The following is a 23892-nucleotide window of genomic DNA, read 5'->3' on the forward strand; positions in this document are numbered from 1 at the left end:
CAAAATCCCCTTTATTCTTTCCCACTCTTTTTCTCACACGCATGCAGCCCCTGTTCCGTTAAACTTATGGACACATAGCCCTTCCAGTTCCCCACATAGTTCCCAGCTGGCTTAGGAAGAACAAAGGAGCAACTTTTTGCTTTTGTGCCTTCCCACCAACAGATGATCTACAGAAGGTGCTTCCCTGTCAGTATGGTCAATGCTCAGGAATGTTCCAAATTAATAACCAAAACCTCTGAAAATCAACTTTTTGCCCACCTTTTCTCTGGGCTATAAAAAAGAATGATTAGTAGGTATGTTTCTGGTGAAACAAACAGCTGGCAAAACGATTGCTAACCTTGTCTTTCAGGTAATATGGAACACTATTCAGGAAAATCAAGACTTTCAAAGTAGTGTATATGGTTATAGTTCAGATTTTTTGAACATGTATGTGAGACAGTACGGTGTGTATGTGCGTGCGTGCGTGCGTGCATGCCAGGATTTTTATTTTGGGAGTGCGGGGAAGGTTCAAGGTTAAGTTGGAACAAAACTGGAACACATTTAATCCTGGTTCTATACAAAGTTGATTTTGGAATGCAGTTCCCTGTTTCCTGACTGAAAAAATCATGACTGAAATTAGACATGACTGTGGATGTGCGTTCATTGAATTATGCAGGATTGAAGCTACACTGGCCAGTTTATTTCCCAGAATATCAGAACTAGAACTGTTTATAAAAGTCATATAGAAAAGGGTGTAGTTTATTGATTCTAAGAATTTGCTTGCTAAAAAAGATGGAGAAAACCGAGGTTCTAGTCACCAGGTGTAACGCCTGATAAGACTGCACCTCACTCTTAAGGTAAACAGAATTTGCCCTTTTAGAAAAAGCAAAGAGATCATCTAAATTTGCTTAAAAGTAGAAATCTCTATAGGCATACCACTGTAGCTTAGAAAGTTCACTAACAAAGCTCCATACTACAAACGACATGTTTTAACAACAGTCTTCTTACGTAGTTTAGCTACCTTTGAGCTAATCTTAGTTTTGTGATATTTTTACATCAGAACTGTTGCTGTTGTGCTGTCTTTGAACAACTGCTCTTTTCTGGACTTGCTAGCTTTATCTGGTTACATACTAGCAATTTTGGCACACTGTGTCGAGAGAGGTTTCTGGGTGGCAGGGGGAGAGGAGAAGCTGAAAAGGCCATTTCTAGATTGTTAAATATTCCTAATTAGTATATTTTGCTTCACATCCAAGGCAGCTTTTTGTTCTGCTGCCTTTTTAATGTGTGGAACAGAAAGGTACATTATTTATAGCTAATGGTGCTCATGGCACTAAACTCTGTTTCTCCTTTCCATCTACATCCAAGGAAGATATTCTAGTTCTAAATTTAACCAGAAGCCTGTAAGGGGCTGGACAAAGAAAAAGAAACTGAGACTGAATGCAGACAAGACAGAGGTACTTTTGGATACTGGAGAGGCAAATTAGAGAATAGAAACTCAACTGGGATTGGATGGGGTTCCATTCCCACTGCCTGACCGTTTGGGTGTACTTCTGGACTCACCCGTGAACTTGATGCTGGGCCTTTACACTGGCCAGAGGTGCACTTGCAAGGCTGAGGCCAGTGCTGTGCCCATTCCGAAGGAACCTGATATGGCCATAATCAGGCATGCTTTGATGACATCCCGCCTGGACATTCTGACATTGGGCTGCCTACAAAGATTGTTTAGGAACTTCCGCTCATCCAGACTACAGTGGCCAGGCTAGTGATAGGGGCCATCCCATGACTTTTTATAGCAACTTTACAAGCTGCTAGTCTATTTCCAGAGAATATTCAGAGTGCTGCTTACAACTTGCAAAGGCCTTTCTGACTGGGGATTAGCCGAGTTCTTAGGATCGTCCTGAAGGGCCCTTCTCTTGGGGCCACCACTTTGAGAAGTGTGTTTGGCAATGGAACCCCTTCCCGTAGGAGGTTGGGCTTGCCTCCACCCATCTGTTCTTCTGCTGGCAAGCAAAGACCACTTTATTCGAGGAGACCTTTGGCTTCAAAATGGGTCAGTTGGGTTGTGTGCTTTTCATTTTGTACATTTATTTTTATTCTGTATGGTTGCATTTTTTGCCTTTCAGTGCATTCTTTTATTGTTTTAATCAATTTCAAATGTGTCAATAAACTGCATTGAATGCATTTTTTGGTTAGAAGGGTATAGCATAAATAAAGTAAAATATGAAAATGGTCATACGGGGGTAAATGCCAGGAAAATGTTTTTTGTTGCTCATCGCTTGGGCATACTTATCTAAGAAAGCCCACCTAGCAAGTTAGGAATGTAGATTGGCAATATTTGTTTACGATATCAAGCCTGGAGGTAGTCAAGAAGGAGTGTTCAGAAAAGGACAAGGCCTCACTGGACTGTGCAAAAACAAGGTTTCTAACAAAACTAGCAAAGAAACAAGGTCATTATACCTTCCGTGCAGAAACCAGCTATAGCTGTAATCAGTGCTTTTTTTGTTAAAAAAAAAAAAAAAGTGCCAGAAATCACGTCTTGGAGTCACACTTTACACTAAAAAAGATTTTCAATTCACCAACTTTTTTTTGAAATAAAGAACTTATTTATCCTTTGCACATAGCCAGTCACTCTACACACACATAAACATAATGGTCGCCGCCAACAGTAAGCACTCAGCATGCGACCACACACACCAGTCCCAAGCCGAGCAGTGTCCCAAGCCGAACAGCACCCTCACAATCAGTGCCGACACACAAGCAGCCCACAGGCGATTCAAAATCACTTCTAAAAATCCATTGAAAAAATCTGTCAAAAAAAGGTGCCAGAACGCCGTTCTGATCCGTTCTATGACAAAAAAAAAAAAAAGCCCTGGCTGTAATAACCAGTTCCCATCATCTTCTCTCTTTGCCCTGGGAGCGAACAATGGGTATAATCAAATCATGTATATAGTCCTTTAATCCAGGCCTGAGAATTTTTTGCAACAGGTTAACAAAACATGATGGCTAGTCAATCTCTCTGTGGAGAATCAGCATGTTAGTTCTCTCCTTCTGCTTCTCAGCTTTCTGTACCTGGTAGGGAAATTCTGTTCTTAAGTTCACAGTCCTGGCTCCCCTAATATTGAGGAGTTGATTTCTTCTGAAAATACCCAGTGCTTTTTACCTTATAGCTCCCATAGAGCTCCACAAAGCAGCTTTGATTAATCTCTCATTACCAATGCCACTGTGAACTTCTGGTATCCTTAGGTAGGCTGAAGTCTTCAGTTTGTTTGCAGTGCCTAATGATGATTTCTGCCTTGCACCCATCCCCCTCCCTCTTTTGGGAGTGTGCCATTTTGAGTAGCATAAGGCAGCTGGATCTAGCCATTGTTTTATTGCCCACATTGTCCCTGGCCTCAATCGAGTGGCTAAGCAAGTACTGCCTGAATGCTACCTCTGCAGCCCAAAAGCCAGTCATGGCCCACTGATGAAGGGGATGGCAAAATGAGGATCTCTGAGAAAGCTGTTTCTTTTGCTTGGCCACAGTTGGCCCATTTCTCACTTTCACACCTGGAGACAATATGCAGCCAAGATCCATACATTTCTGAGCTTGCAGTGCAGTTCATGAAGGGAAATAATGAGTCTGAAAAACATTGCAACAATGGCAAATATATGCAAACATGCTTTAATCAGTGAGAGAAAAATGTATACATGTACAGTGGATGTATGCACAAAAATGTGCAAACAGTAGCCATGGATGTTAATTCAACAACTAAAGTGAGCACAGTCTGGTAAAGGTATGAGACAGAACAAGCTTCAAGGTGGGTTTAAGAAAACCTTAATGAATGTGAACTTGGCTGTTGGCATGCTCCTTCCACCGGTGTACATTATTACCAAGGATCCCTCATGATTGGATTTGGCCTGTGTCATTACGGTGTAATGAACTTTCAAATATGCCTCTGCGACAGCAAGTTGCTGCAGATAGAGCATCCTGTTTGCAGGAAGAGGTTTTTCAAGGGTATAATTTAGTGCCAAGTATAATTCAAGAAAGCCTTTCTGCAAATAGGAATCAGCCCTTCCTACTTAATGTGACTTAGCCCCTTGTTATTGGATGGACATTCTGTGTTTCTCCCTGTGTTGTAAGTTAACTGGATGTTTGTTGTTCAGTGCTGCTCCAGGATTGTACCTGCTCTGCAATGTGAAAGGCTGAGGTGCAGGTATTGAAATATAAGGATATAAAATTAGTTGGAAATGCTTGTCATTTCTTACACAAATGACATTTACATTTCATATCATCTAAAAAAGCAAATGAGACATGTGTTTTTTTTAGAAGGAAGGAAGGAAGGAAGGAAAACAAGCAACAAAGCTTCTTCAGTTAATTTGGCTGAGTAAGCTTTCAATACACTATTATTATAAGATTGTCGTACAGGAAGAAAAAACGAATATCTGTAGAATTTTAGTCACTTCTGTCAATAAAACCTCCCTTTGAGCTGTCAGATTTTGAATCCATTGCACCTGTTGATAAAGTGTATTTCTACAAATCATGTTTTGTATAATTTGCTATAGCTATTTAAGTAGCAGCAGGGGATAAATTAAAGTAGATTTCCTCCGTGCTGTGCTGCAGTGTAGCAAAAAGCAAGCCTATTTTTAGATGTATAGCCAGAGAATGCTTTGTGTGAGATGGCTCATATTTGCAACATTTGTGCACACATTCTTGTTTGTCAGTGAAATGAATTTAGTTATATTCAGCTTTGTCAATTTTCTTGATTTTAACAAGAACACCCAGAAAGCAATTTCATCTAATCTTAAATAAAATTACATTAACTTTTTTAGTTCTTTTGCTAAAAGTCCTGGGAAAAATCAGTTTGATAATATCTGATTAACTCAGTGGTAGAGCCCCTGCTTTGCATGCAGAAGGCCCAAGCTTCAAGCCCAGAATCTTTAGGTAGAGCTGGAAAATTACTGTCTGAAACCCTGCAGAGCAGCTGCCAATCGGTGTTGACAGTGCTGACCTAAATGGACCAAGGGTCTGACTTTTTTTTATTATTATTATTATAACATTTCTATGCCGCCCCTTGCCGAAACCTCGGGGTGGCTTACAACACGATAAAATACAATGAAATACAATAGCACATAATAAATTACCATTAAATACAAAGTACAAAAAATACATTGGTTTACAAATATAAGATTAAAATTATCAGTATAACTTAAGTAAATAAAAATATAGGAGGAGAAAGAGAAGGAAGAAGAAGTTGCCCTGGCCAGATCATATGTTCTAACAATTCAAATGATGTTTAAATAAAAAGGTCTTTACCTGGCGCCGAAAAACCAGTAACGACGGTGCCAGGCGGACCTCTTTGGGGAGTGAATTTACTTCAGTTCATTAATGCTAATGTTCAGTTTAATGGTTCCATAAGGCATGATAAACCATGCAATGCTAAATTCATAAAGAAGGAGAAGCTGGAAATATATTTCGAGGAATTGCTAAAGAGAAAGCTTCCATTTAGTTTGTAATCCAGGAAATAATCTCATAAATCTAAGGCAATATTATGAGGAACTATCATATTCAGTACAGCACTGTCTGCATTTGGCATATGCTAATAATTTTGTGGATGGGTTCTGATGGGATGGGTGCATCAAGTGTTTAGTTTGTTCCATTGCATCCCTTAGTACATTCTAGGATTTAATTGCTCTGGGAATTAAAATGTTAAGCACATTTTTAAATTTATTTTCTCACACTTAGCTGGTGCTGATCATATCCCACCTTTTCTTTTTGTGAGAAAAGAAACTAACATAAGCCTTCTCCTCTCCATCTTATCTTCACAGCAATCTTGTAGAATAGTTTTGGGTGAAAATGAGTCTCACCCAATGAATTTCATGGCTGAGTGGGACTAGAATAGCGATCTCCTGAGTCCTGGTCCAGCGCACTGGTTTATGCCCTTCTCTGTGTCCTCTGCCCTGAGAAATGTTTTGACCATGTTGAAATAAAAGCAATGCAAAGATGGATCAAAGCTTTATGCTGTAATGACTGCACTACAGATCTGATCTATTTTCTAATTGGAATTAAAAATAATTAAGAAAAAAAGAATGTCTTAAACTAATCTAATACCCAGTTCTAAATTAATTGAATTATTGTCTCACCCAAAACTAGCTTTATTTTAGTATTATTCAGTCTCAAATTCATACTAAATTATTTATGTGTAGAAGAGTAGTATGCATGCAATATATTGGATTAAGTCTTGGGCATGAGTTGACAACAGTGGATTTTTTTAATGGAATGCTGGAGTTACAGCAATACAATTACACACTTTATTAATCAACAGACCCCCCCCACACACACACACATGCACTTAATCTTCATATAACTACCTTGGAATATACTTTGGCTCTATGAGGATCTGTCCTGACCATGAGTGGAAATCCATGCACCAAGAAGAATTGTGAAGGTGGAGACAGAACCAGTCATAGGTAGTCAAAGGGACAATTGTAGATCATTTGACTTAGAAAATAAGGCAAGAGCTTGAAGGAACATTGTTGCAGTCACCTCCAAGTGGTCAACTAGCGCTGACAAGGACACAGTTCCCCATCTGAACTTTTATAATTTCTGTGATCAATCTCTGCCTTCGCCATCAGCGATAAATGGAGACATTGAAAGTGCTTAAGAAAAGTGCTTGAATGCCTAGTTATATCTAGCCAAGTGCACTGTTGCCTTCCCAAAGAGAGGTATGGAGATCAGAAGGAGGACCCTACTGGGTAAGGTCAGTAGCTTCTGGGAAGCTTCCAGCCTGGGTTGTTGTCCAAGTAGGTTCTCATCTGGGGATATTGCATTCAGGGAGCTCTGGGTAGCCGCCTCTGGAGTAATATCCCTGTCAGTGTTTGGCTCCAGTGTGGAAGTACCATTGGAGTTCAGTATCCTGTGATCCTCTGGACTTTGGGAGATGCCTCCCCTGTGAATCCATGCTCCAGTCACTTCTCAAAGTCAGCACCATAGCAGATAAAGCGAAATTCAATCTCACATCTGGAAGCCCAGGTAACTTTATTCAGGCAGTGTGATGCTTTGAAGGGAGTCCCAGTGTTCACATTATGCCCCCGCTCTGCTCCAGATTGGAGTACTGGCTGCTCTGATAGCCTTCATATGCTTGATTTCTGTGAAGATCTTTGCAGCCATGATGGCTTACTTTTTGTCACTGTCTTTAAAAAAATGCAGTCTTACACCTCATTTAAACCAGGTTAACTGCCTGACACCAAAGCTATTTATTTTTAGCCCACTGCCCACCAAGTTTAATGCTAATTAAAATTGAATGAAGGGATTAACGTGGCTCTGTAAGGTGATACAAGTGGTTTGTCAGTCCAACGGCTCACTCAAGGAGAAAATAACCTTAATGAAATTTGTTACTAATTGGCACCCTTTTCATCCCTGTTACAGGCTGTATAGCTTAAATATCCCTTTGTCCTAACATTTCTTTCAAGGGATTAGAACAATATTGTCCTTAGTTAACATGAAGTTTAAGCAGAAATCAGTGTTTTAAACAGCCTTTCAATGCTGAAAACGTAGCTGTGATGCTAGTAATAACCCTAGCAACATTTTATGATCTTAATGCAAAAATCTCATAATGTAGTGTTTGGGTTTGACTTAGCATTGCTAGATATCCCTTGGTTTGTGATTAATATTCTTTGTTTGGGTAGTGTTTTGTTTGCTTTTTAAATGTCATATGTTGCAACCATATGAATTTAACAAGTCCTTGTTTAAAGTTTCAAAATTTCTGCCTCATTCACAGATATATCATTCTTAGTCTAACATCTCATGAATCAGATGACGTGGGGTATAGTCCACAAAAACTACTTGCAGAATCATTATTTTAGTGTTTGGAGTTACCACAAGACTCAGTCATTTTTGCTGCAACAGAATAAGCCTTCCACCCTCTGGAAATTAGACCCTTTTAGTGTCACAGAACAAAGCCAGACCTAAAGATGAATGTGTGGTTAAAGCTGACCATCATCTTATTCTCCTCTATTCAGTACTATCCAGTCAGGTAAAATATGTGACAGGACATCATGTTGCAACCTCACCCACCACTTTTCCATTTTGTTAGTAAATTTTTGTGATGCTTGAGGAGATCACAATATGATGTTGTCACATATCTTTGGTATTTCTAGAGCTTTCTAGGAGAAAAGCAGGAAGCATGGTCCTGTTTAATTCAGCCCTGAACTTGGTTTGCAAGGTAGCTGTATGTACATCACTGTCTTTCAGCCCTATTTTCATCTGCCATCAGGACATGGCCTAACATTGCAGTGTTGTTGCAAAAATTAGCACAATCATGTTTTGAAGCAGCATACTGACATTCTGAATGCATTGCTTAGCTGTAAGATGGTGAGTTCCATGAAGTGAGCCCCTCATGTAATGGAACTTCCCCATCCTTTTCTCTCCTCTTCCGCTCCTGCCCCACCACTCAGGATCTGATTTTGGGAACTTGAAGGACCTGTACGGGGGAAGGGAAATCCATTCTGTGAATGGTATTGAGTGTCAGCTCCAGGTTTATAAGGATTATGTGGGTAAGATTCTTTCCATGGGCCTTTCCATCAACCTTCTCACCACCATTGTTAGCAGATGTTATTCTCTTTCTCATTGCTATATTGCTTTTTTGATAGGCAGAGAGCCAGTGGGGAAGCAGGTCAGGACATCTCCTCTACTGCTCTTGTTTGGAGTAGGGTGAGAGGCAGGTAAACCAATAGTTTGGAATGACTGAGAGGCAGAACAAGTCCAGGGAGCTTCAGCAGGTACCCAGTGATATGCCCCTTTGATGCTGTCCCTGACAATGTCAATGCCACTAGCAGATGGATACTGGGTTTCAGCCCATATTGTTACATAGATATTGAAATCTGAAGGTACAACATATTTTATCTGTCTATAGTGCAAAGGTATAACAAGGGGGTAATCTATTAATGATTATGTTTCTTCTTCATGCTCTCAGTGCCTCACATGTAGGGGCGGCTTATTTTATACTGTATGTTGTATTTTTAATTTAATATTTATATTTTTAATTTATAATTATTTTAACTTAGTGATGTAAGCCACCCCGAGGCTTCGGCGAATGGGGTGGCATAAAAACGTTTTAACAAACAAATAAATAAATAAATAAAAATGTATAGTCTCCACACCTGTGCAGCAAGGCCATCTTAACGCATGCGCCTGATGGGCACGTGCCCGTGGGCCCCATACTAATCTGTGTATGTTAACACTTGGAAAATTGGAAAACTTCCAAAATTAACAGTAGCTGTAGTTGTCGTAGGGGTCCCAGTACACTGCTTTGCCCGGGGCCCATAATGCTGTTAAGACGGCCCTGCTGTGCAAAGCCTGTTGTTGGGAAGATTTACCATCTAAAAGCTATTTGGCAGGAACCCCACCCCTACCCTGGCATCCTTTATAAATGGCAGGAGTTCCCACCCATTCCCTCAGTTCTTCTTCAACTGCCTCCATCAGTGGCTCAGGTAGTCTGTCTCTGTCTTTCTGTGTCCCTCCCCCCCTCCCTCTCACACACCCACACATTCCTCTTGTGAGTTTTGATCATTTTCCGTATCTTCGTGCTAGAAAAACCCATTCTTTGCTTTTCTTATGTCTTTCGATCTCTTTTTTTCATCAATTCATTTCCCATTTCTCACCACACTTTCTTTAGAAAAGGCCCTCTTTGTCTGCCCTCACTATTCCAAACCTCACTAGCTCTTTCTGTTTTGCTATATTTTATTTCTTCTCTCTCAGATGACCAAAGGCAGCATGTGGCAAGTCTATGAAATGCAGTGCCAAGTTCTCATAGACAGATGGACTCTCACTCTGTCTGCTGCATCTCAGAGAGAAGTACCGGGTCGACCAGCGCCCTCACCATTAGGCCTTTACAAAGCAGGCCAAGAAACACTATGCAGACAGTCATAAGTGTTACAGTCATGCAAAAGGCTGCTTTGCATTTTTTAGGGCACAATCTTGTGACCTCTAGTCAGAGTTTGAGATCCATTGCCTCACTTTAGATGTAACAGTCCTGGTTTTCTAAACCTTAGTTTAGTAAGGTCAGAATAAATACTGGATCCACATGGTTTTCCTTTCTTCACATGCATAGATGATCATACAATTTGCATTTCTCTAAATGTTGCAACAGATTGTATGACTCAGAAATGTATGAACTGTGTTGCAGTGAGTGTTTTGAGAGGAAAAGTGTTCAGAATTATGCATTTAACTATATTTTTTTAAATTGCTTTTGACTTTTATTTTAAAAGGTTTACAAAACTGCAAAATAAAAACATGGAATCACAAAATAGAAATAGCACGAAATTTCATAACTTCTATCCTTCATTACTTGTACAAAAAGACAAACTCATCTTAATCTTATCTATATATTCCTGAAATAAATCTCAAATATTAACATTGCAGTACTTTATGAACAAACTCTGTCCTTCAGTTAATGGATCTGTTTATTTTGTGATGGTGTGTGTATGTGTGTGATTCTTTCTGATTCACAGATTATTATGGACACCAGTTTAAATAGATTTATGAGTGAACACATGCAAAACTGACATAGATAAAAATTGACCTATCTGTCCATCTGTCTAAATTTTAGAATGTAAGAAGTGCCTGCTATACTAATGGAATTCTCATATTGTTCAGCTAACCCTTATATAGGTGATTCAAGGTATCTCAGAAATTACTTAGTACATATCAATCAGTGATTTTAGGATGCAACCTTAAGCATTCTTAGACAGAAAGAAAGGTCCTACAACTCCCATGATATAACATACAACCATGTTCTGTCTAAATTTGCATAGGATTGATGAATGAATGACCCATTTAGCAAACAAATAGCTGCAAGTACTTAAAAAGAATATTAAGTTTTGTGCATACTTGCTTTTGTGTAAATCCAATTGAATGCAGTGGAGGGATCTTTCTTTACCCATTTCCCCCCGTGTTTCGGAGGAAAATCTTCTTGCAAATGGCACCATCAAGCTAAGACTCATCACAGCAAGTGAAGAAGAGATGGGCTTTTTTCCCCTTGAAAAATATTATGTTAAATTCCTACAATAGCATTTGAGTTTTGCAGTGGGCTTTTTTTATTAAGAAGAGTGCGCAAGGAAAATTAGTTTGACCTTGAGTCTTTTAAGCTTTTTGATGAGTGACACCTACATTCTGATGACAAAAATCAAATACTATCCTTCAAATATGTAATACATCAGCTTTTCATATTGCCTCCCCAGTTGTTCCCTTACCTTTTCATTTCCAAATCATGCTACCTTTAGCAGCCAGCCTTTCAGCGAGAGTAGTATTGAATGATTTGACTAAATGGGATGAGTGATGACACATCAGTCCTTGTTCCCTAGGCCTTGGTATTTTGATTAAGGGAATTCACAAATAGATCTATAGACCATGATAAGGCAGCATAATTTAAGGTCAATGGATTTCTCAAAAGAAGTGGACTTCTAAAGAAAACAGTTTTGAATAGTCACTTGTATCTTACTTTTTAAAGGAAGGAAAGTTGTAGGGCAATGGCTGAAGCAAAAGTTCACAGCTTGGTTTTGTGTTAGAATATGCTATTAAATATGACTTGCCATCCATGTTAATAAATAATAAATGCCTCTATTTTCTTCTAATTCCAATTCTATGAAAATGTCCTGTCCTTTTCCTGGTAATGGTGCACTGCAGCAAGAAAATATCCTGCTGAGCAGCTTGTTGTAATGAAGTCTGGGCTTTCATTTGACTGACACCTTTAATGTTTAGATCATCCATCTCAAACTTTGCAGCTTCCTTGAAAAACGGAAGTCCCTAAAAGAGCAGACCTCTACACTAGTATATAGTGTTCCTTGTCCTCTCTGTGGACTTCTTCCAGTTTCATTGAAGGGATGAAATGTGGGTGTGGGTTTCTGGTACTTTTCTCAGAAGATTCAGATTTGGACGGCCTGGACTTCCATTCCAGGGATCCCTGGACAAAAGACTGATCCAAAAAGCTCAGATTCTGGATTTGTCATGACACTGGCACTTGTGATGGTCTCTCACACCTTTGCTTCTCTTGCTGGTGTCTCTTTCTCTGAATTGATAGCTTATGCAGCCAAACTAAACACAAAAAGCAAAGGTGCGATGTAAACAATCAGCTGATCCTGTTCCTCCTTGCTTCTTCCTCTGCTTGACAGTGTCATCAAGCATTTTCGGATGACAATCGAATTGTGAATGTTTTCACTCTTAATATTGGCTAGAATTCCGCAATGGTTAACCAGGTATTTTTCAATCCCATTAATGGGTTTACTGTGTCAAGAAACCTGTGACTCATCTTGAGAAAAGCAACTCCTCACTGAGCATGACCTTTGTGAAACTTTGGGTGCAAACCTGTACACATTTACTGGGAATAGGTTCTACTGAATAATATGGGATATATTTTCCCAGTAGTTTTGCATAGGATAGCAAATAGTTGTGTTTTGCTTGCCCCACATTTTTCCTATAGGCACTGTGATATAGTAAGAGTTCTTTGCTTGATGTAATAGCAGACTTAGTTCTCTAGAAGTGATTCTTCATGTAAGAAGAATGGCACTATCCACCCAGCAGAGAGTACAAAAATAGCCCAATTAGAATCCAGTGGCCACAAAATACTAAGTGATGGGGAAATGAAACAAAATTGAAGCAACACCCAAATATAAGAAGTGGAGGGAGAGACAATGGACTGAAATAGCTGGAAACCTCCACACTGCTACATTTTGTAGCAGGTTTCCCTTGTACATCACTATCTTTATATTGCTAGATGCTTTCCTATTTGCCTGCCTATGTAAAGGCATCAAATGGAAATGATTGCTAGCACAACTCCATGGATGTTAAAGAAGGCGCACCATTTTCAATTTTATTGTGGCCATACCACACTGAGTATAATTTCATATGTCTGAGCTTATCAAATATTTACTAACATGTTAACTTTTGATTTTGAAAGGGAAAAAGGACTTTTCAAGTAAAAATGTTGTTTAAGCAAGCAAGCAAAGATGGAGTTTCTTTGCAAGAATGTGTGCTTTGGGATCTTATGAGATTCCTCAGATTTTCTTCCTTGCAAAAGCATACAATCATGGGCCAGCATCATGAGGGAATCATCTAGTGTTGGTACATAAACTTTTATTAGTCTGGAGAATGGAAGATGGATGTTTAACATGCCTTTGAAATAGACTTACTTATCCTTAGAATCACACAGATAAGCTCTTCAGGCTGTATACGACATATTGGTTCACAAGCAATAAAATGTGTGCATCTGTTGCTGACCCATACCTCTAAACCTGTGGATTTTAGTTCACCCTTTTACATTGAGTAGTTAATGCATGACAAGCTGATAATAAATCAACTCCATATACCATACTTTGAGGATGCTGCTGTATTTTATTCTAGTCGGATCTGTGCTGGAATGCAGGTGGAAGTATTTCACCATGGAAAATATTCTGAATTCCACAACTGACTCCATGGTTAGATAAGAAATAGAAGGGAACCATTTCTGCTTCTATTGACTTGCATTTTCATAATTTCATAATTGGCATCCTGGCACCCCTTGGCACCCCTTACCAGGAAGCCTGGCACCCCTTGGCATAATTGGCACCCCTTTCCAGGAAGCCTCTGGCATGTCAAAGTAGTGATGTTTTCAATTCCTCATTTCCACATCATAGCCCTCAGGCATTGATGGTAGAGGCCCAGTGGAACTCTGAACACACACTCTTTCAATAAGTCCTTGTAGCCATGGATGTTTTCATGATTTATATAATCATGAAGGGCAATATAATTCACAAGGACCTCCTTGTTTATTTTGTGCTGCTGAATTAGTTGTTCTATTATCTCTTTCCTAGTAGTGTTCACCAGCTGTGGAATTTAGCAGTCCATTCAACCAGCTGCTGTTACTTTCACATGTTGACAGCAATTGATTTGACAAGACAACATCTCCATCTGTGGTGCATTGTATTCTCAAAAAACCGACATTTTTTACATGGCACTCTTGTTCCACTAGTGAACTGATCACACCAAACTGATATTATTAATGGTGAAGGAAAAACAAAAACACTCCTCATGATCTATTTTTGCTGCAAAGTAAGCAGCAGATCATTACACACTCTGTATGAAAGAAAATGTCACATTTTCAGACTTAAGTTTGTCTGACCTTGACAAAGAAACTTGCAGCCTGGACCTTTGCCCATCTTGGCTTTTGAAATTGGCCACAGCTAGGCTGGGTATAGGGACCTTGGAAGTGATTAATGCCCACTTGAGAGAAGGAATGGTCCTCACTCTTAAAAGGAAGCCAATTTTGCAGAATCCTACTTCAGGTCCATTGACTTTTGGTAAGTGCAACCATTTTTAGGCAAAGTGGTGGAGTGTGGGCTGGTTTTTCAATTCTACGTAGAGTTGGATGCTACTGGTTTTTTGGGTCAATTTCAATTGTGGTTTGGGCTTTGAGATGGAAGCAACTTTGGTTGCCCTGGTAGATGCCTTATATTAGGGGCTGGACAAGAACAATGTGACACAGATGGCTGCCCAGATCTCTCTGTAGCTTTGAAACAATTAGGTATGATATCTCCTTGATCAGTTAACTGCACTGGGTGTAGGAGGCACAATGGTTCCAGTCCTTCCTGAAGGAATGGCCTCAGACTTCTGTTCTACTTCTAGAGACTTCTAGACATTGGTCTGTGGAGTCCTGTCCCTTTCACTCTTCAGCACCTGTATGAAATTTCTGAAGGAAGCCATTTGGAGGCTGTTGAAGTTCCATCAATGTATGGATGACATTCAGCTGTACCTTTCCTTGCCATCTAATTGCCCTAGGTAGCCTGTCAAGTGCCTGAACTGATATGTGCAGGTGGTTTTGAAGGGCAAACCAGCTGAGACTTAATTCAGACAAGATGGAGGTAGTGTAGGTAGGGAAATGAATAAGTCTATACAGGAGTATTTGGTCAGAGACATGGGGGGGGGTGCACAATCCCTAGGAAAAACCAAATGTGCAGGGTGGGCATGCATCTGGATTTGGCACTAAATGGGGAAGCTCAAACTGTTATGGTGGCAATGGCTAGAAAGAAAGAACTTGCCGTGTTCACCCATGCTTAGCTGATATCCAGGTTTGGCTATTGTAATGCCTTCTGGGTAGGGCTGCCTTTGACAACAGGTTGGAAATTTGAGTTGGTGCAAAATGCAGCTTCATGAGTACTGATGGGGGGCTGGGTGGTCTGATTATGTGTCACCTAGAAAAAAAGGGAACAAAGTGCACAGTTATAAGATCAGGGATATTTGATGCAAATACTACAAGCAGGAAAGGTCTTGGAATATTTGTAGGTAGCAAGCTGACTTCCAGTCAGCAATGTGATGTCACTGCAAAAAGAAGGGGAAAAAAAGGACTAGTTGGGGTTGCATTAATAGAGTAGTCCCCAAAACATATGAGGTGCTGGTTACCTTCTATTTGGCACTAGTTAGGCCCCATCTTGTGTCCAGTTCTGGGCACTTCAAAAAGGATGAGAGGGTTAGGGTGGCAACAAGGATGACTGAGGGACTGGGAAGAAAGCCCTGTGAAGAGTGATTGAAAGAATTAGTTGTGTTTAGCCTAGAGAATTGAAAACAGAGCATAGATATGATCGTATTCTTCAAATACTTGCAAGTTTTTCCACACAGAGGAAAGCAGGACCCTTTTCCATCATGCTAGAGTGGAGGAAACAGAATAGTGGGCTGAAGTTACAGGAAACCATAGTTTGGCTAGATATCTGGAAATGCTTCCTGACCTTCAGAACAGAATTGCAATGGAATGATTACCTAGTGAGCCCATGGAATGTCCCACAGTGGAAGCATTGAGGAGGCTGCTGGACAGCCATGTGTGAGGGATGCTTTAACTTGGAATCCTGTACTAAGCAGGGGTTGGACTCAATGGTTTCATAGGCCCCTTCCAACTCTACTCTTCTACTCCAGCTTCATTGCTTGCTGCTGTATTTCCAAGGCTGGTTTTCAGGTCTTAAACGCTTTAGGGCCAAGTTGTTTGAAGGAACACCTTCTCCCATGCCAGGCTCCCATACTTTGAAGCTGTTCCCACTCACCTACCATTACGAATGGTTAAGCTAGTCTGTATCAAAAAGAAAGAGGGACTTTTCAGTAGTGTCCCTTTGCCTTTGAAATCAACTATGTCCATGCCTTTTTGCCAATCTTTCAGAGGGTTGTGAAGAGCCATCTGGTTTTTTGTTTTAGTAGTGTTTTTGAAGTTTGTTTTTTTTTTACAGTACTTTAGTTATTTAGTTATTTATTTATTTATTTATTTATTGCCTCGTTGTATAATTTTGTAAGGCTTTTTAATCCTGTATGCCACGGTAGGAGAGTGCTATACTAAAATATTTTAATAAATACATAGGTGAACTTATTTTAAAAGTATATGGGTTAGTTGAATTTACTGACATCAAACTCTGAAATGCAAATGAAGTCTTCTCAAGTTAAGTACTGCTTTAATTGTACACAGTATTGCTCAAGGTAATATTAATAGCCAAGTGTAATGGTGTTTTGTGGGAAGACTAATTTCTTACGAAGTCCTATTTTGACATTTTCCAAACTGGAAATTCATGGAACATTATAATATATAGTAGAGAATATTACATGCAAAGAAGGGTAATGAACTGCAATAAACAGGATGTTTGTGAAATTAGGACCTGCTGTGTAGGAAAATGATTGAGACGACCATGTCATTCTACTGCACTAAATGAAGCATGTAAGTTTGAGAAAGCAGTGATTAGGGATGTCACATTCCATGACAATGAAGCACACGGTGCTTTGGTAAAGTATTAGGAAAAATTAAATTATTAGGAAAAAGCTCAAATGTGGGGTTGCATTTCAGTATTTTTATGGCAGTATCATTAAAGGTACATAGTACAGAAAGATGACACATGCTTCAGAATGTTTTTATCATGAATACAGCATAGATGCAAATAGAGTTTGGCAAAATGAAGGGGTATAAAGTAAAATAGGGTTCCTTTATTTCTACATTCCATTTATATACCCCTTTTTTCTGCTTCAAGACAGCTCACATAGCTTCCTTCTTTTCCCTTTTTTTCTCACAACTGTGAAGTAGGTTAGGCTGAAAGTCTGTGGCTGGCCTCAAGTCACCCAGTGTGCTTCACGGTCTTTGATTTTGGAAGTTTGGTTAAAATCACTGGACAGCCAAAACAGGCCTGAAATGGGAAAGAAAGGATCTAGAACTTTCCAGCACCTTTTCAATTCCCTTAAGCTTCCCACTTTTTTCAGTTAGAGTGAACCCCGGAGAGGTTTGCCTGGTGCAGAGCTTATACTCTTTTTGGCGCCAGGTCAAAACCTTTTTATTTAACTGTTATTTTAAAAGTTAGTATTTTAATGTACAGTCGTTTTTTACTTAACATATAGTGAATAAAAATAAATTATTTATTATTGGTGATGATTGCTTTACTGTATCCAATTTTAATGATTGTAAGCCGTCCTGAGATGCCATGCATAAGTGACGGCATATAAAATTTTTAAATCAATAAAAAAAGAAATAAATTTTCCTGGCCATCCAGGTGTATGGTCTGCAAAGATTCCCCCTAAAAAGTGCCTGAGACCTTTCCAGAGCACCCACATTCGAGAATTCCATCAACAGCAAGATAAAGCTGGTCTGAGAAATCCATGCTTCTTGTATCATGGACAAGACATTGATAAATCTAACAGCACAGAAGCAAGTTAGATCTATATTGATGCAGAGGACTGGGGAGGTCTGTTTGTTTGCTTGTTTCATACTGGCCATAGCCAAAGCTTTCTCAGTGTTTGACAACAATCCCTAAGAACAAAACAATAAAATGCAGTACAAATACCATAAAATCAAAGTGACATTAAAAAAGCTAAAACTGGTACAAATATATAGTTTTTTTTTTTTTTTTTAAAGACCCTGTAAAATGGAAAACACCCAGAATGGGTAATCAATACCCTCAAGCCCCTGAATGGCTAAGAAAATCTTTAATAGCCTTGACATAAAGGGCTTTCTCAGTCTGGCACCAAAAAGATGAGATGGTTCGGTTGGTACCAGTGAGGAGGTTGTTCCATGAATGGGAGACCACCACGTAGAAAACCGATCCCCTTGCTGGCACTGAGAGGAAGGCCCCGGGCATTAATTGTGGTGTCCAAGTAGACTGCAGTTGGGAGAAACTCTCTGACCGGTACTGCATTTCAAAGCCATATAAGGCTTCATGGGTTAAAATCAGCGCCTTGAATACATACAAGCAGACCAGAACTGATCTTGCACATTCATACCTGTGGATACCAGTTATTAATCTGGCTGCCACATTTTTCATGAGCTGTAGCTTCTGAGCAATCTTCAAGGGCAGCCCCACCTGAACAAGAGGTCAAGGACCTAGATGCTATAAGCCATTGGCCTGATCTTTCAGCAGTTGTTTTTTTCCCTTGAATTATTTAATAGTTAGACTAGAAGAAGTTATTGAAGTATTCATTGCAAAGTATGTAAATACAAATAATAACTAGGATGCTTATGTTTTTCTTCTAATAACATTTTTCATACTGAATAAAAATCTGTATTCCTTTATTGTGCTTTTCCAACTTTTCTTCCAGTGTTCTTCTGTAATATAAGATATGCACTTGAGCAAGCTCCTTTCACCATCCAGAGAAAAAATATACCTCTCTAGAAAGACTTGGATAGGTACTTAGTAGGGTAGTTTTATGAGTCTTCAAACTTTCCTTTATGGCTTGTTTAAGGCAGACATTCTGACAGTGATCCTCTCAGCTTTGTTAAATGTGCTTCCCAAACCTGCTTGGGGTAGGGAAATGCAAACTGACTCTGCCAAATACAGTCAGGTTACCCGAAACAATCAACCAACCACCTCAGTCTCTTCTGTGGTAATATAATAGGGAAGGCGTACATTCTCCCAGCTTCATTCTTGTACCTGATTAGCATTTTGAAGGTAGTTGTTACAATGAGAAACACACTCCAAAGTCTGCTCTGTTAGATTTCTTGTGCTATGGTGCTGAGTTAAAAATCAAAATTTGACCTGCAGATGTGCTTATAAATAATTTGAGCATAGCTAAAAATGAGTGTAGAGGGAAAAAAATATACTCACATATTTGCTAAATGATAGGAAAGGAATTGAGCAGCTGTAACATTTCACTTCGGCAGATAAGTATCATGTATATATGGGACGCCAGTATTTTCCAGAGTTCAGAGTAACAGAAATGAATGTTGAGATGACAGGCATTTATGCAACACTTGGGCTGTTAGAACCTTTATTAGGACCGTACTCCTGGGTTTTTTTGGGTTTTTTGACAAATACCTCTATGTTGATCAAGCTCCAGATGAGAAGTTGTGTTAGTTTGATGCAGCAAAACCAACAGCCAGACTGTTGAAGCTTTGCCAGGGGCAACTTGTGATTTTTGAATCCAAGAAATTCAATGGGAAACCCAGTGGGAAATAGCTAAATTAGAACAATCAGCAATTTGATTGGGGATTTCAAAAGAAAGACTAGTTTCCCACCATGGTGTTTGGAAATGATGAGCGTCTGATTCCCCAATTGCTGCTATTGTGAATGGTCACCATACCAATTTTGCATGTATTTTATTTTAATTTTTTACCAAACTATGCCTTCCACCCTTTAATACCACCTTTTATCATGTTTTTAAAAATTCCAACTGATGCATCACTTGATGAAGTGGACTCTAGTTCACAACATCCATAATAAGTGTTTCAGTCTTTAAGATGCCACATGACTCTGTTCATTCTGCGGTGATTAAATACTTTACTTGACATTCACTTCACTGTTAATTGGTAGTCATGTAGGTTAATCTATAAGTGTAAAATTTGAATAACCAGAAACCTTGTGGTTTTCCTTTGTTAGTTTCCTTGATCTTTACAATATGTTGCTGTCTACAGTTCAACGAAACCAGTACACACCTTGACAGGGGCTTCCATACAGTATGTAGAAGAACACCTATTTCAGCAGCAGCTGCTTTCCTTAAGCTTGTTTGCTTCAGGGTATTGCGACTTGGTGCTTGGAACAAGGGTAGTGAAACAAATACAACTCTGAGTGGCATGTATGGGAAATATGTGAATATTCCTATGCAAGCAGTCAGTGAAGATGCAGTCTGTGCTTCCTGGTGACAGTGGGAATGGCTCTTCCTGTCCCCTCAATAGCTGTGCAGAAATCACACTGGATGTTTCTACAGGAGTGACTTGTCCCCAGGGCTGTCTCAGCTACATAATGGCAAGTGTTTCTCCTCTTAAAGACAGAGCATCTGTCTGTACGGTTTGTATTCCCACACCTTTGCCCAAGATTCCACCCATGGCAGGTCAATTAATGTGCTCATGCCCTCCCAGTCTGTACATGCATTCAGCGTAAAATGGGAAAAGGGGCTTCTTCTTCATCCATTAATGAAATAAATAAATAAATAAATAAATAAATGTTCACACTCACATTTAATCTGGTCAAAATGGAGAGAGATGGTTATTTTACCCGAAAATGCTGCTCCAAAGGTTATGAAAGAGTAACTGAATTGCAAAGGCTTATGCTAGACATACTATTTCCGTATGTTACATTTCTTTACTGTTTAATAAAATCTAAGGGTTTTGGTCTAGAAATCTCCAAATTTTATATCTAATGCCCATTATGTACATCACTGCTTGTATTCTCCTTTTTTTGTAACTTTTGCATTTTTCCCCAAACTGCCTCAATTCTTCCCTTGAAAGGAAACACTGTGGCAGGGAAACACTTTGATTAAATTCAAAAGTGTATGATCATCTTATCCCAGTTTGTGGGGGAGTTTAATCTTGTCATTCTATTTACAGTGAAAAGATAATAAGCCCCAAAGATGGTAAATATTGCTGGTTTACAAACAAGATAAAAAGGTCTTTTTGCCTGAACCGCCAAACAGTGTACATGAAAGCTGAAACAATTGAATAGGATTTATGTTAATATTCTCGGCAAACCAGAGGAAGCTGATGTTAAATCTGAACTGAAGAACTTTGTAGTATATTCTCAAACTTCTTAAAGTTCACACAGTTATAATCACTAAGATCAAAAGAAGTCTGAGATTGAATGAGTGCAGAAAATAATCGTGAAGGGAATGAAGTTTGTATTGCCAGTTTAAGTAGGCAAGCAAAACAACAGACTCACATTATTTTGATAGTCTTCATTCATCCAGCCTTTTATGCTAGCCGTAACTTTAATGCAAATAAAAATTTACCAGAGACAAGTTTGAGACATATTTGTAATAGGAAGATAGTCCTTTTCTTCAGCTACTGCTTTTAGCAAAAGAAGGTTGAATATACATGGAGGCCTTCCAAGGCACTTTGTAGCAGTTCCATCTTCTTTTTTACCCTCTTAGCAGATTTTATGTGATAAGAAAAACACTGAAATGAGAATGGAAAACATTGTCATCTGGATATTCCTGTGATGAGGCAGGGCAGTGGTGATATAAAACACTTGTGTGGAACCAAGCATAATCCAACCCAGTGGCTTGCAGGCAACATGGCTACAATTCCCAGCTTAGGCATGCATACATGGGTAACCCAGGACAACTCACAGCATCCCATTTTCAGCGACAGAAGGACTGCAGTTTCATGGAAAAGGTATCCCATGCAATCCCCACAGTGAATTCAGTCAGAATAGTATATAAATAACTCACAAATAAATTCCACCTAGTCCTATAATGCTCATTTTACTTGCTAATTACATCCCCACCTCAGCCCATCACAGTAATTGCTTCTATTGTCTATCTGTTATTGCTAAAATGTTTCTCCTAATACTCAACTACAGTCTATCCTTATATACCCTAACCCCACTGAAACTGGTTCTTCTCTCTCTGAACTTTTCCACTTGAGGAATTCAACCCACTGTCTTATTGAGGGTTCTTCCATTTTCACTGGAAGAACTGGACATTTCACTGGACATTTTTCATGCTCTCTGCCCAACGCTGGGTTTGCTCTTCTCTGCCTTTCTATATATTCTATTAACTATAAGGTGGCATGACACTATAGCTGCAGTGTTCTGGAATTGCAGCTCTGCACAACATTTTTGTTCTGGTTTGAATGTTAATAGCTGATATTCCTTACTCTAAGAAAGAGCTGCAAAAATGGCTGCCAAATGTGGGCTTTCACATCATGCAAAAGTCCTGGCAATTTTTGTGAGTAAAGAATCACAAGTATGCAGCAGATGCCTTGTGCAGAGAAGCTCTGAGACTGCTGAAAACACAACTCTGCCCTCAGCTATGTGGCGGCACTTCAGTTTGTTGAAGAATGTTATCATGTCCCCTTCAATCATCTCTTCACCAGAGATGTGTTCCCCAGGAACACAACATGCTTTCAACCTTTCCTCACAGGACTTGTTCATGCTACTGGCTAAATTCATTGTCCTCTACTGAACAAATTTCAGTTCATCTTTATCTCTCTTAAACTATGGCACCTAGGACAGGATACAGTTATTTATTAACATTATTTATACCCCATCCTTTACAAGACATCCCAGGACAGCTTACAACATTTGCCTTTTTGGCAGCCACATCACACCACTAACTCATGATCCCCTTGTTTGTGATAGGTTTGCACTGTAAGATTGTTTGGAATATAAAACACAGCAAGATGTGGAACACAGCAGAATGATTTAGGCCTGTGGAAAACAGTATCTGTATCTACACTGCACATGGATGCTAGTGGTGGGATACCTACAGGAACCTAAAGCTTAATTTAAGATAGCACATGCATAGTCCTTTGCAATGGAAACTATTTTCAGCATTAGGATACAGCAATATATACAGCAATACAATTAAACAAGTGGCTTGGAACCCAAGTGCCTATTCTGATTCTCTGAGGTTTTTCTCCCAATATACAGAAATAGAGAAAGGTGGCTGTGGTGATCCTGGAATTCCATCTTATGGGAAAAGGACTGGTAACAGTTTTCTGCATGGAGATTCACTTACATTTGAATGTCAAGCTGCATTTGAACTGGTGGGAGAGCGAATGATCACGTGCCAACAGAATAACCAGTGGTCTGGCAATAAACCCAGTTGTGTTTGTAAGTTCTGATTTGTTACCTTATCAATGTATTGACCACATGTTATTTTTCATAATATTGATGGAGAGTATGCAGCAAACTATCACTGTTAGCGATCCTTGTAAGTATCCCCTTCACTTGGAATGTGTCCTTGAGTGATATAGAAGTAGTAGTACTTCACTCTTCCTTCTACCTTTTTCATATGTTCTCTTAGTTACATTGTAACATTTTATTAATTAAAATATGCCTAAAGGGAAACAGATATCCTAAAAGGCATGTATCTAGAAGGTTAGAAAGAGAGGTGAATATTTTCCAAGAGCTTATGATCTTAATGAAGTTGCCTAAGGTGAAAGCGTGTACATTTTTAATACCCATATCTTTGATATCTGGGTGCCAGTGCACAGATAGGTTTCATTGGCTGTCTTCTCTCTTCAACACTAAATAAGGCTGATTCTTTATACGGAACTTTACTTGCAGCTCATAGGGTTCTATGCAAGGGTATACCTCTGATCTGGCAGATGCTTCCATTAGCGGAATGAGGAATGAAATGGCATTTGCCAATTTCCCTTTCTCCTTTAGCTCCACTGGGTTTTACTCTGCTGAACTTTTGTTAGAATAAAACAGAACAAAACAGAATAGTAGAGTTGAAAGAGGCCTATAAGGCCATGGAGTCCAACCTGCTGCTCTGCTTCCACATGTAGTCACCCAATGAACTACAGGTCAGTCCCTTTTCAGCTTACCAAAGGTGAATCAACATGTTAGCTCGATGTATAGCTATGCAGGCAATAACCAACCACCAAGAGTGGGGTAGTTGAAAATACCTGTGCATTTAACCATATGTAGTTTATGCCTAAAAACTACTCATTCCAAAACTGAAAGTGTCATTAAATTCTCTACCCATTGTGTTATGGCAGGTGGCCATTT

At 39.3% G+C, this 23892-nt stretch overlaps 1 protein-coding gene across 1 annotated transcript in view; it reads left to right on the forward strand.

Annotated features, from left to right (window-relative positions):
* The window catches only part of CSMD1 (CUB and Sushi multiple domains 1), a 909441-nt gene that overhangs the window by 613292 nt on the left and 272257 nt on the right, over positions 1-23892 (forward strand). Inside the window, exon 14 of the mRNA XM_044419148.1 lies at positions 22807-22989. Within this exon, the coding sequence (XP_044275083.1) occupies positions 22807-22989 (183 nt within the window). The remainder of the gene's footprint in view (positions 1-22806; positions 22990-23892) is intronic.

The sequence above is a fragment of the Varanus komodoensis genome, unplaced genomic scaffold (genome assembly GCF_004798865.1).
Source record: "Varanus komodoensis strain SLA01 unplaced genomic scaffold, ASM479886v1 scaffold10, whole genome shotgun sequence".
Taxonomy (NCBI): Eukaryota; Metazoa; Chordata; class Lepidosauria; order Squamata; family Varanidae; genus Varanus; species Varanus komodoensis.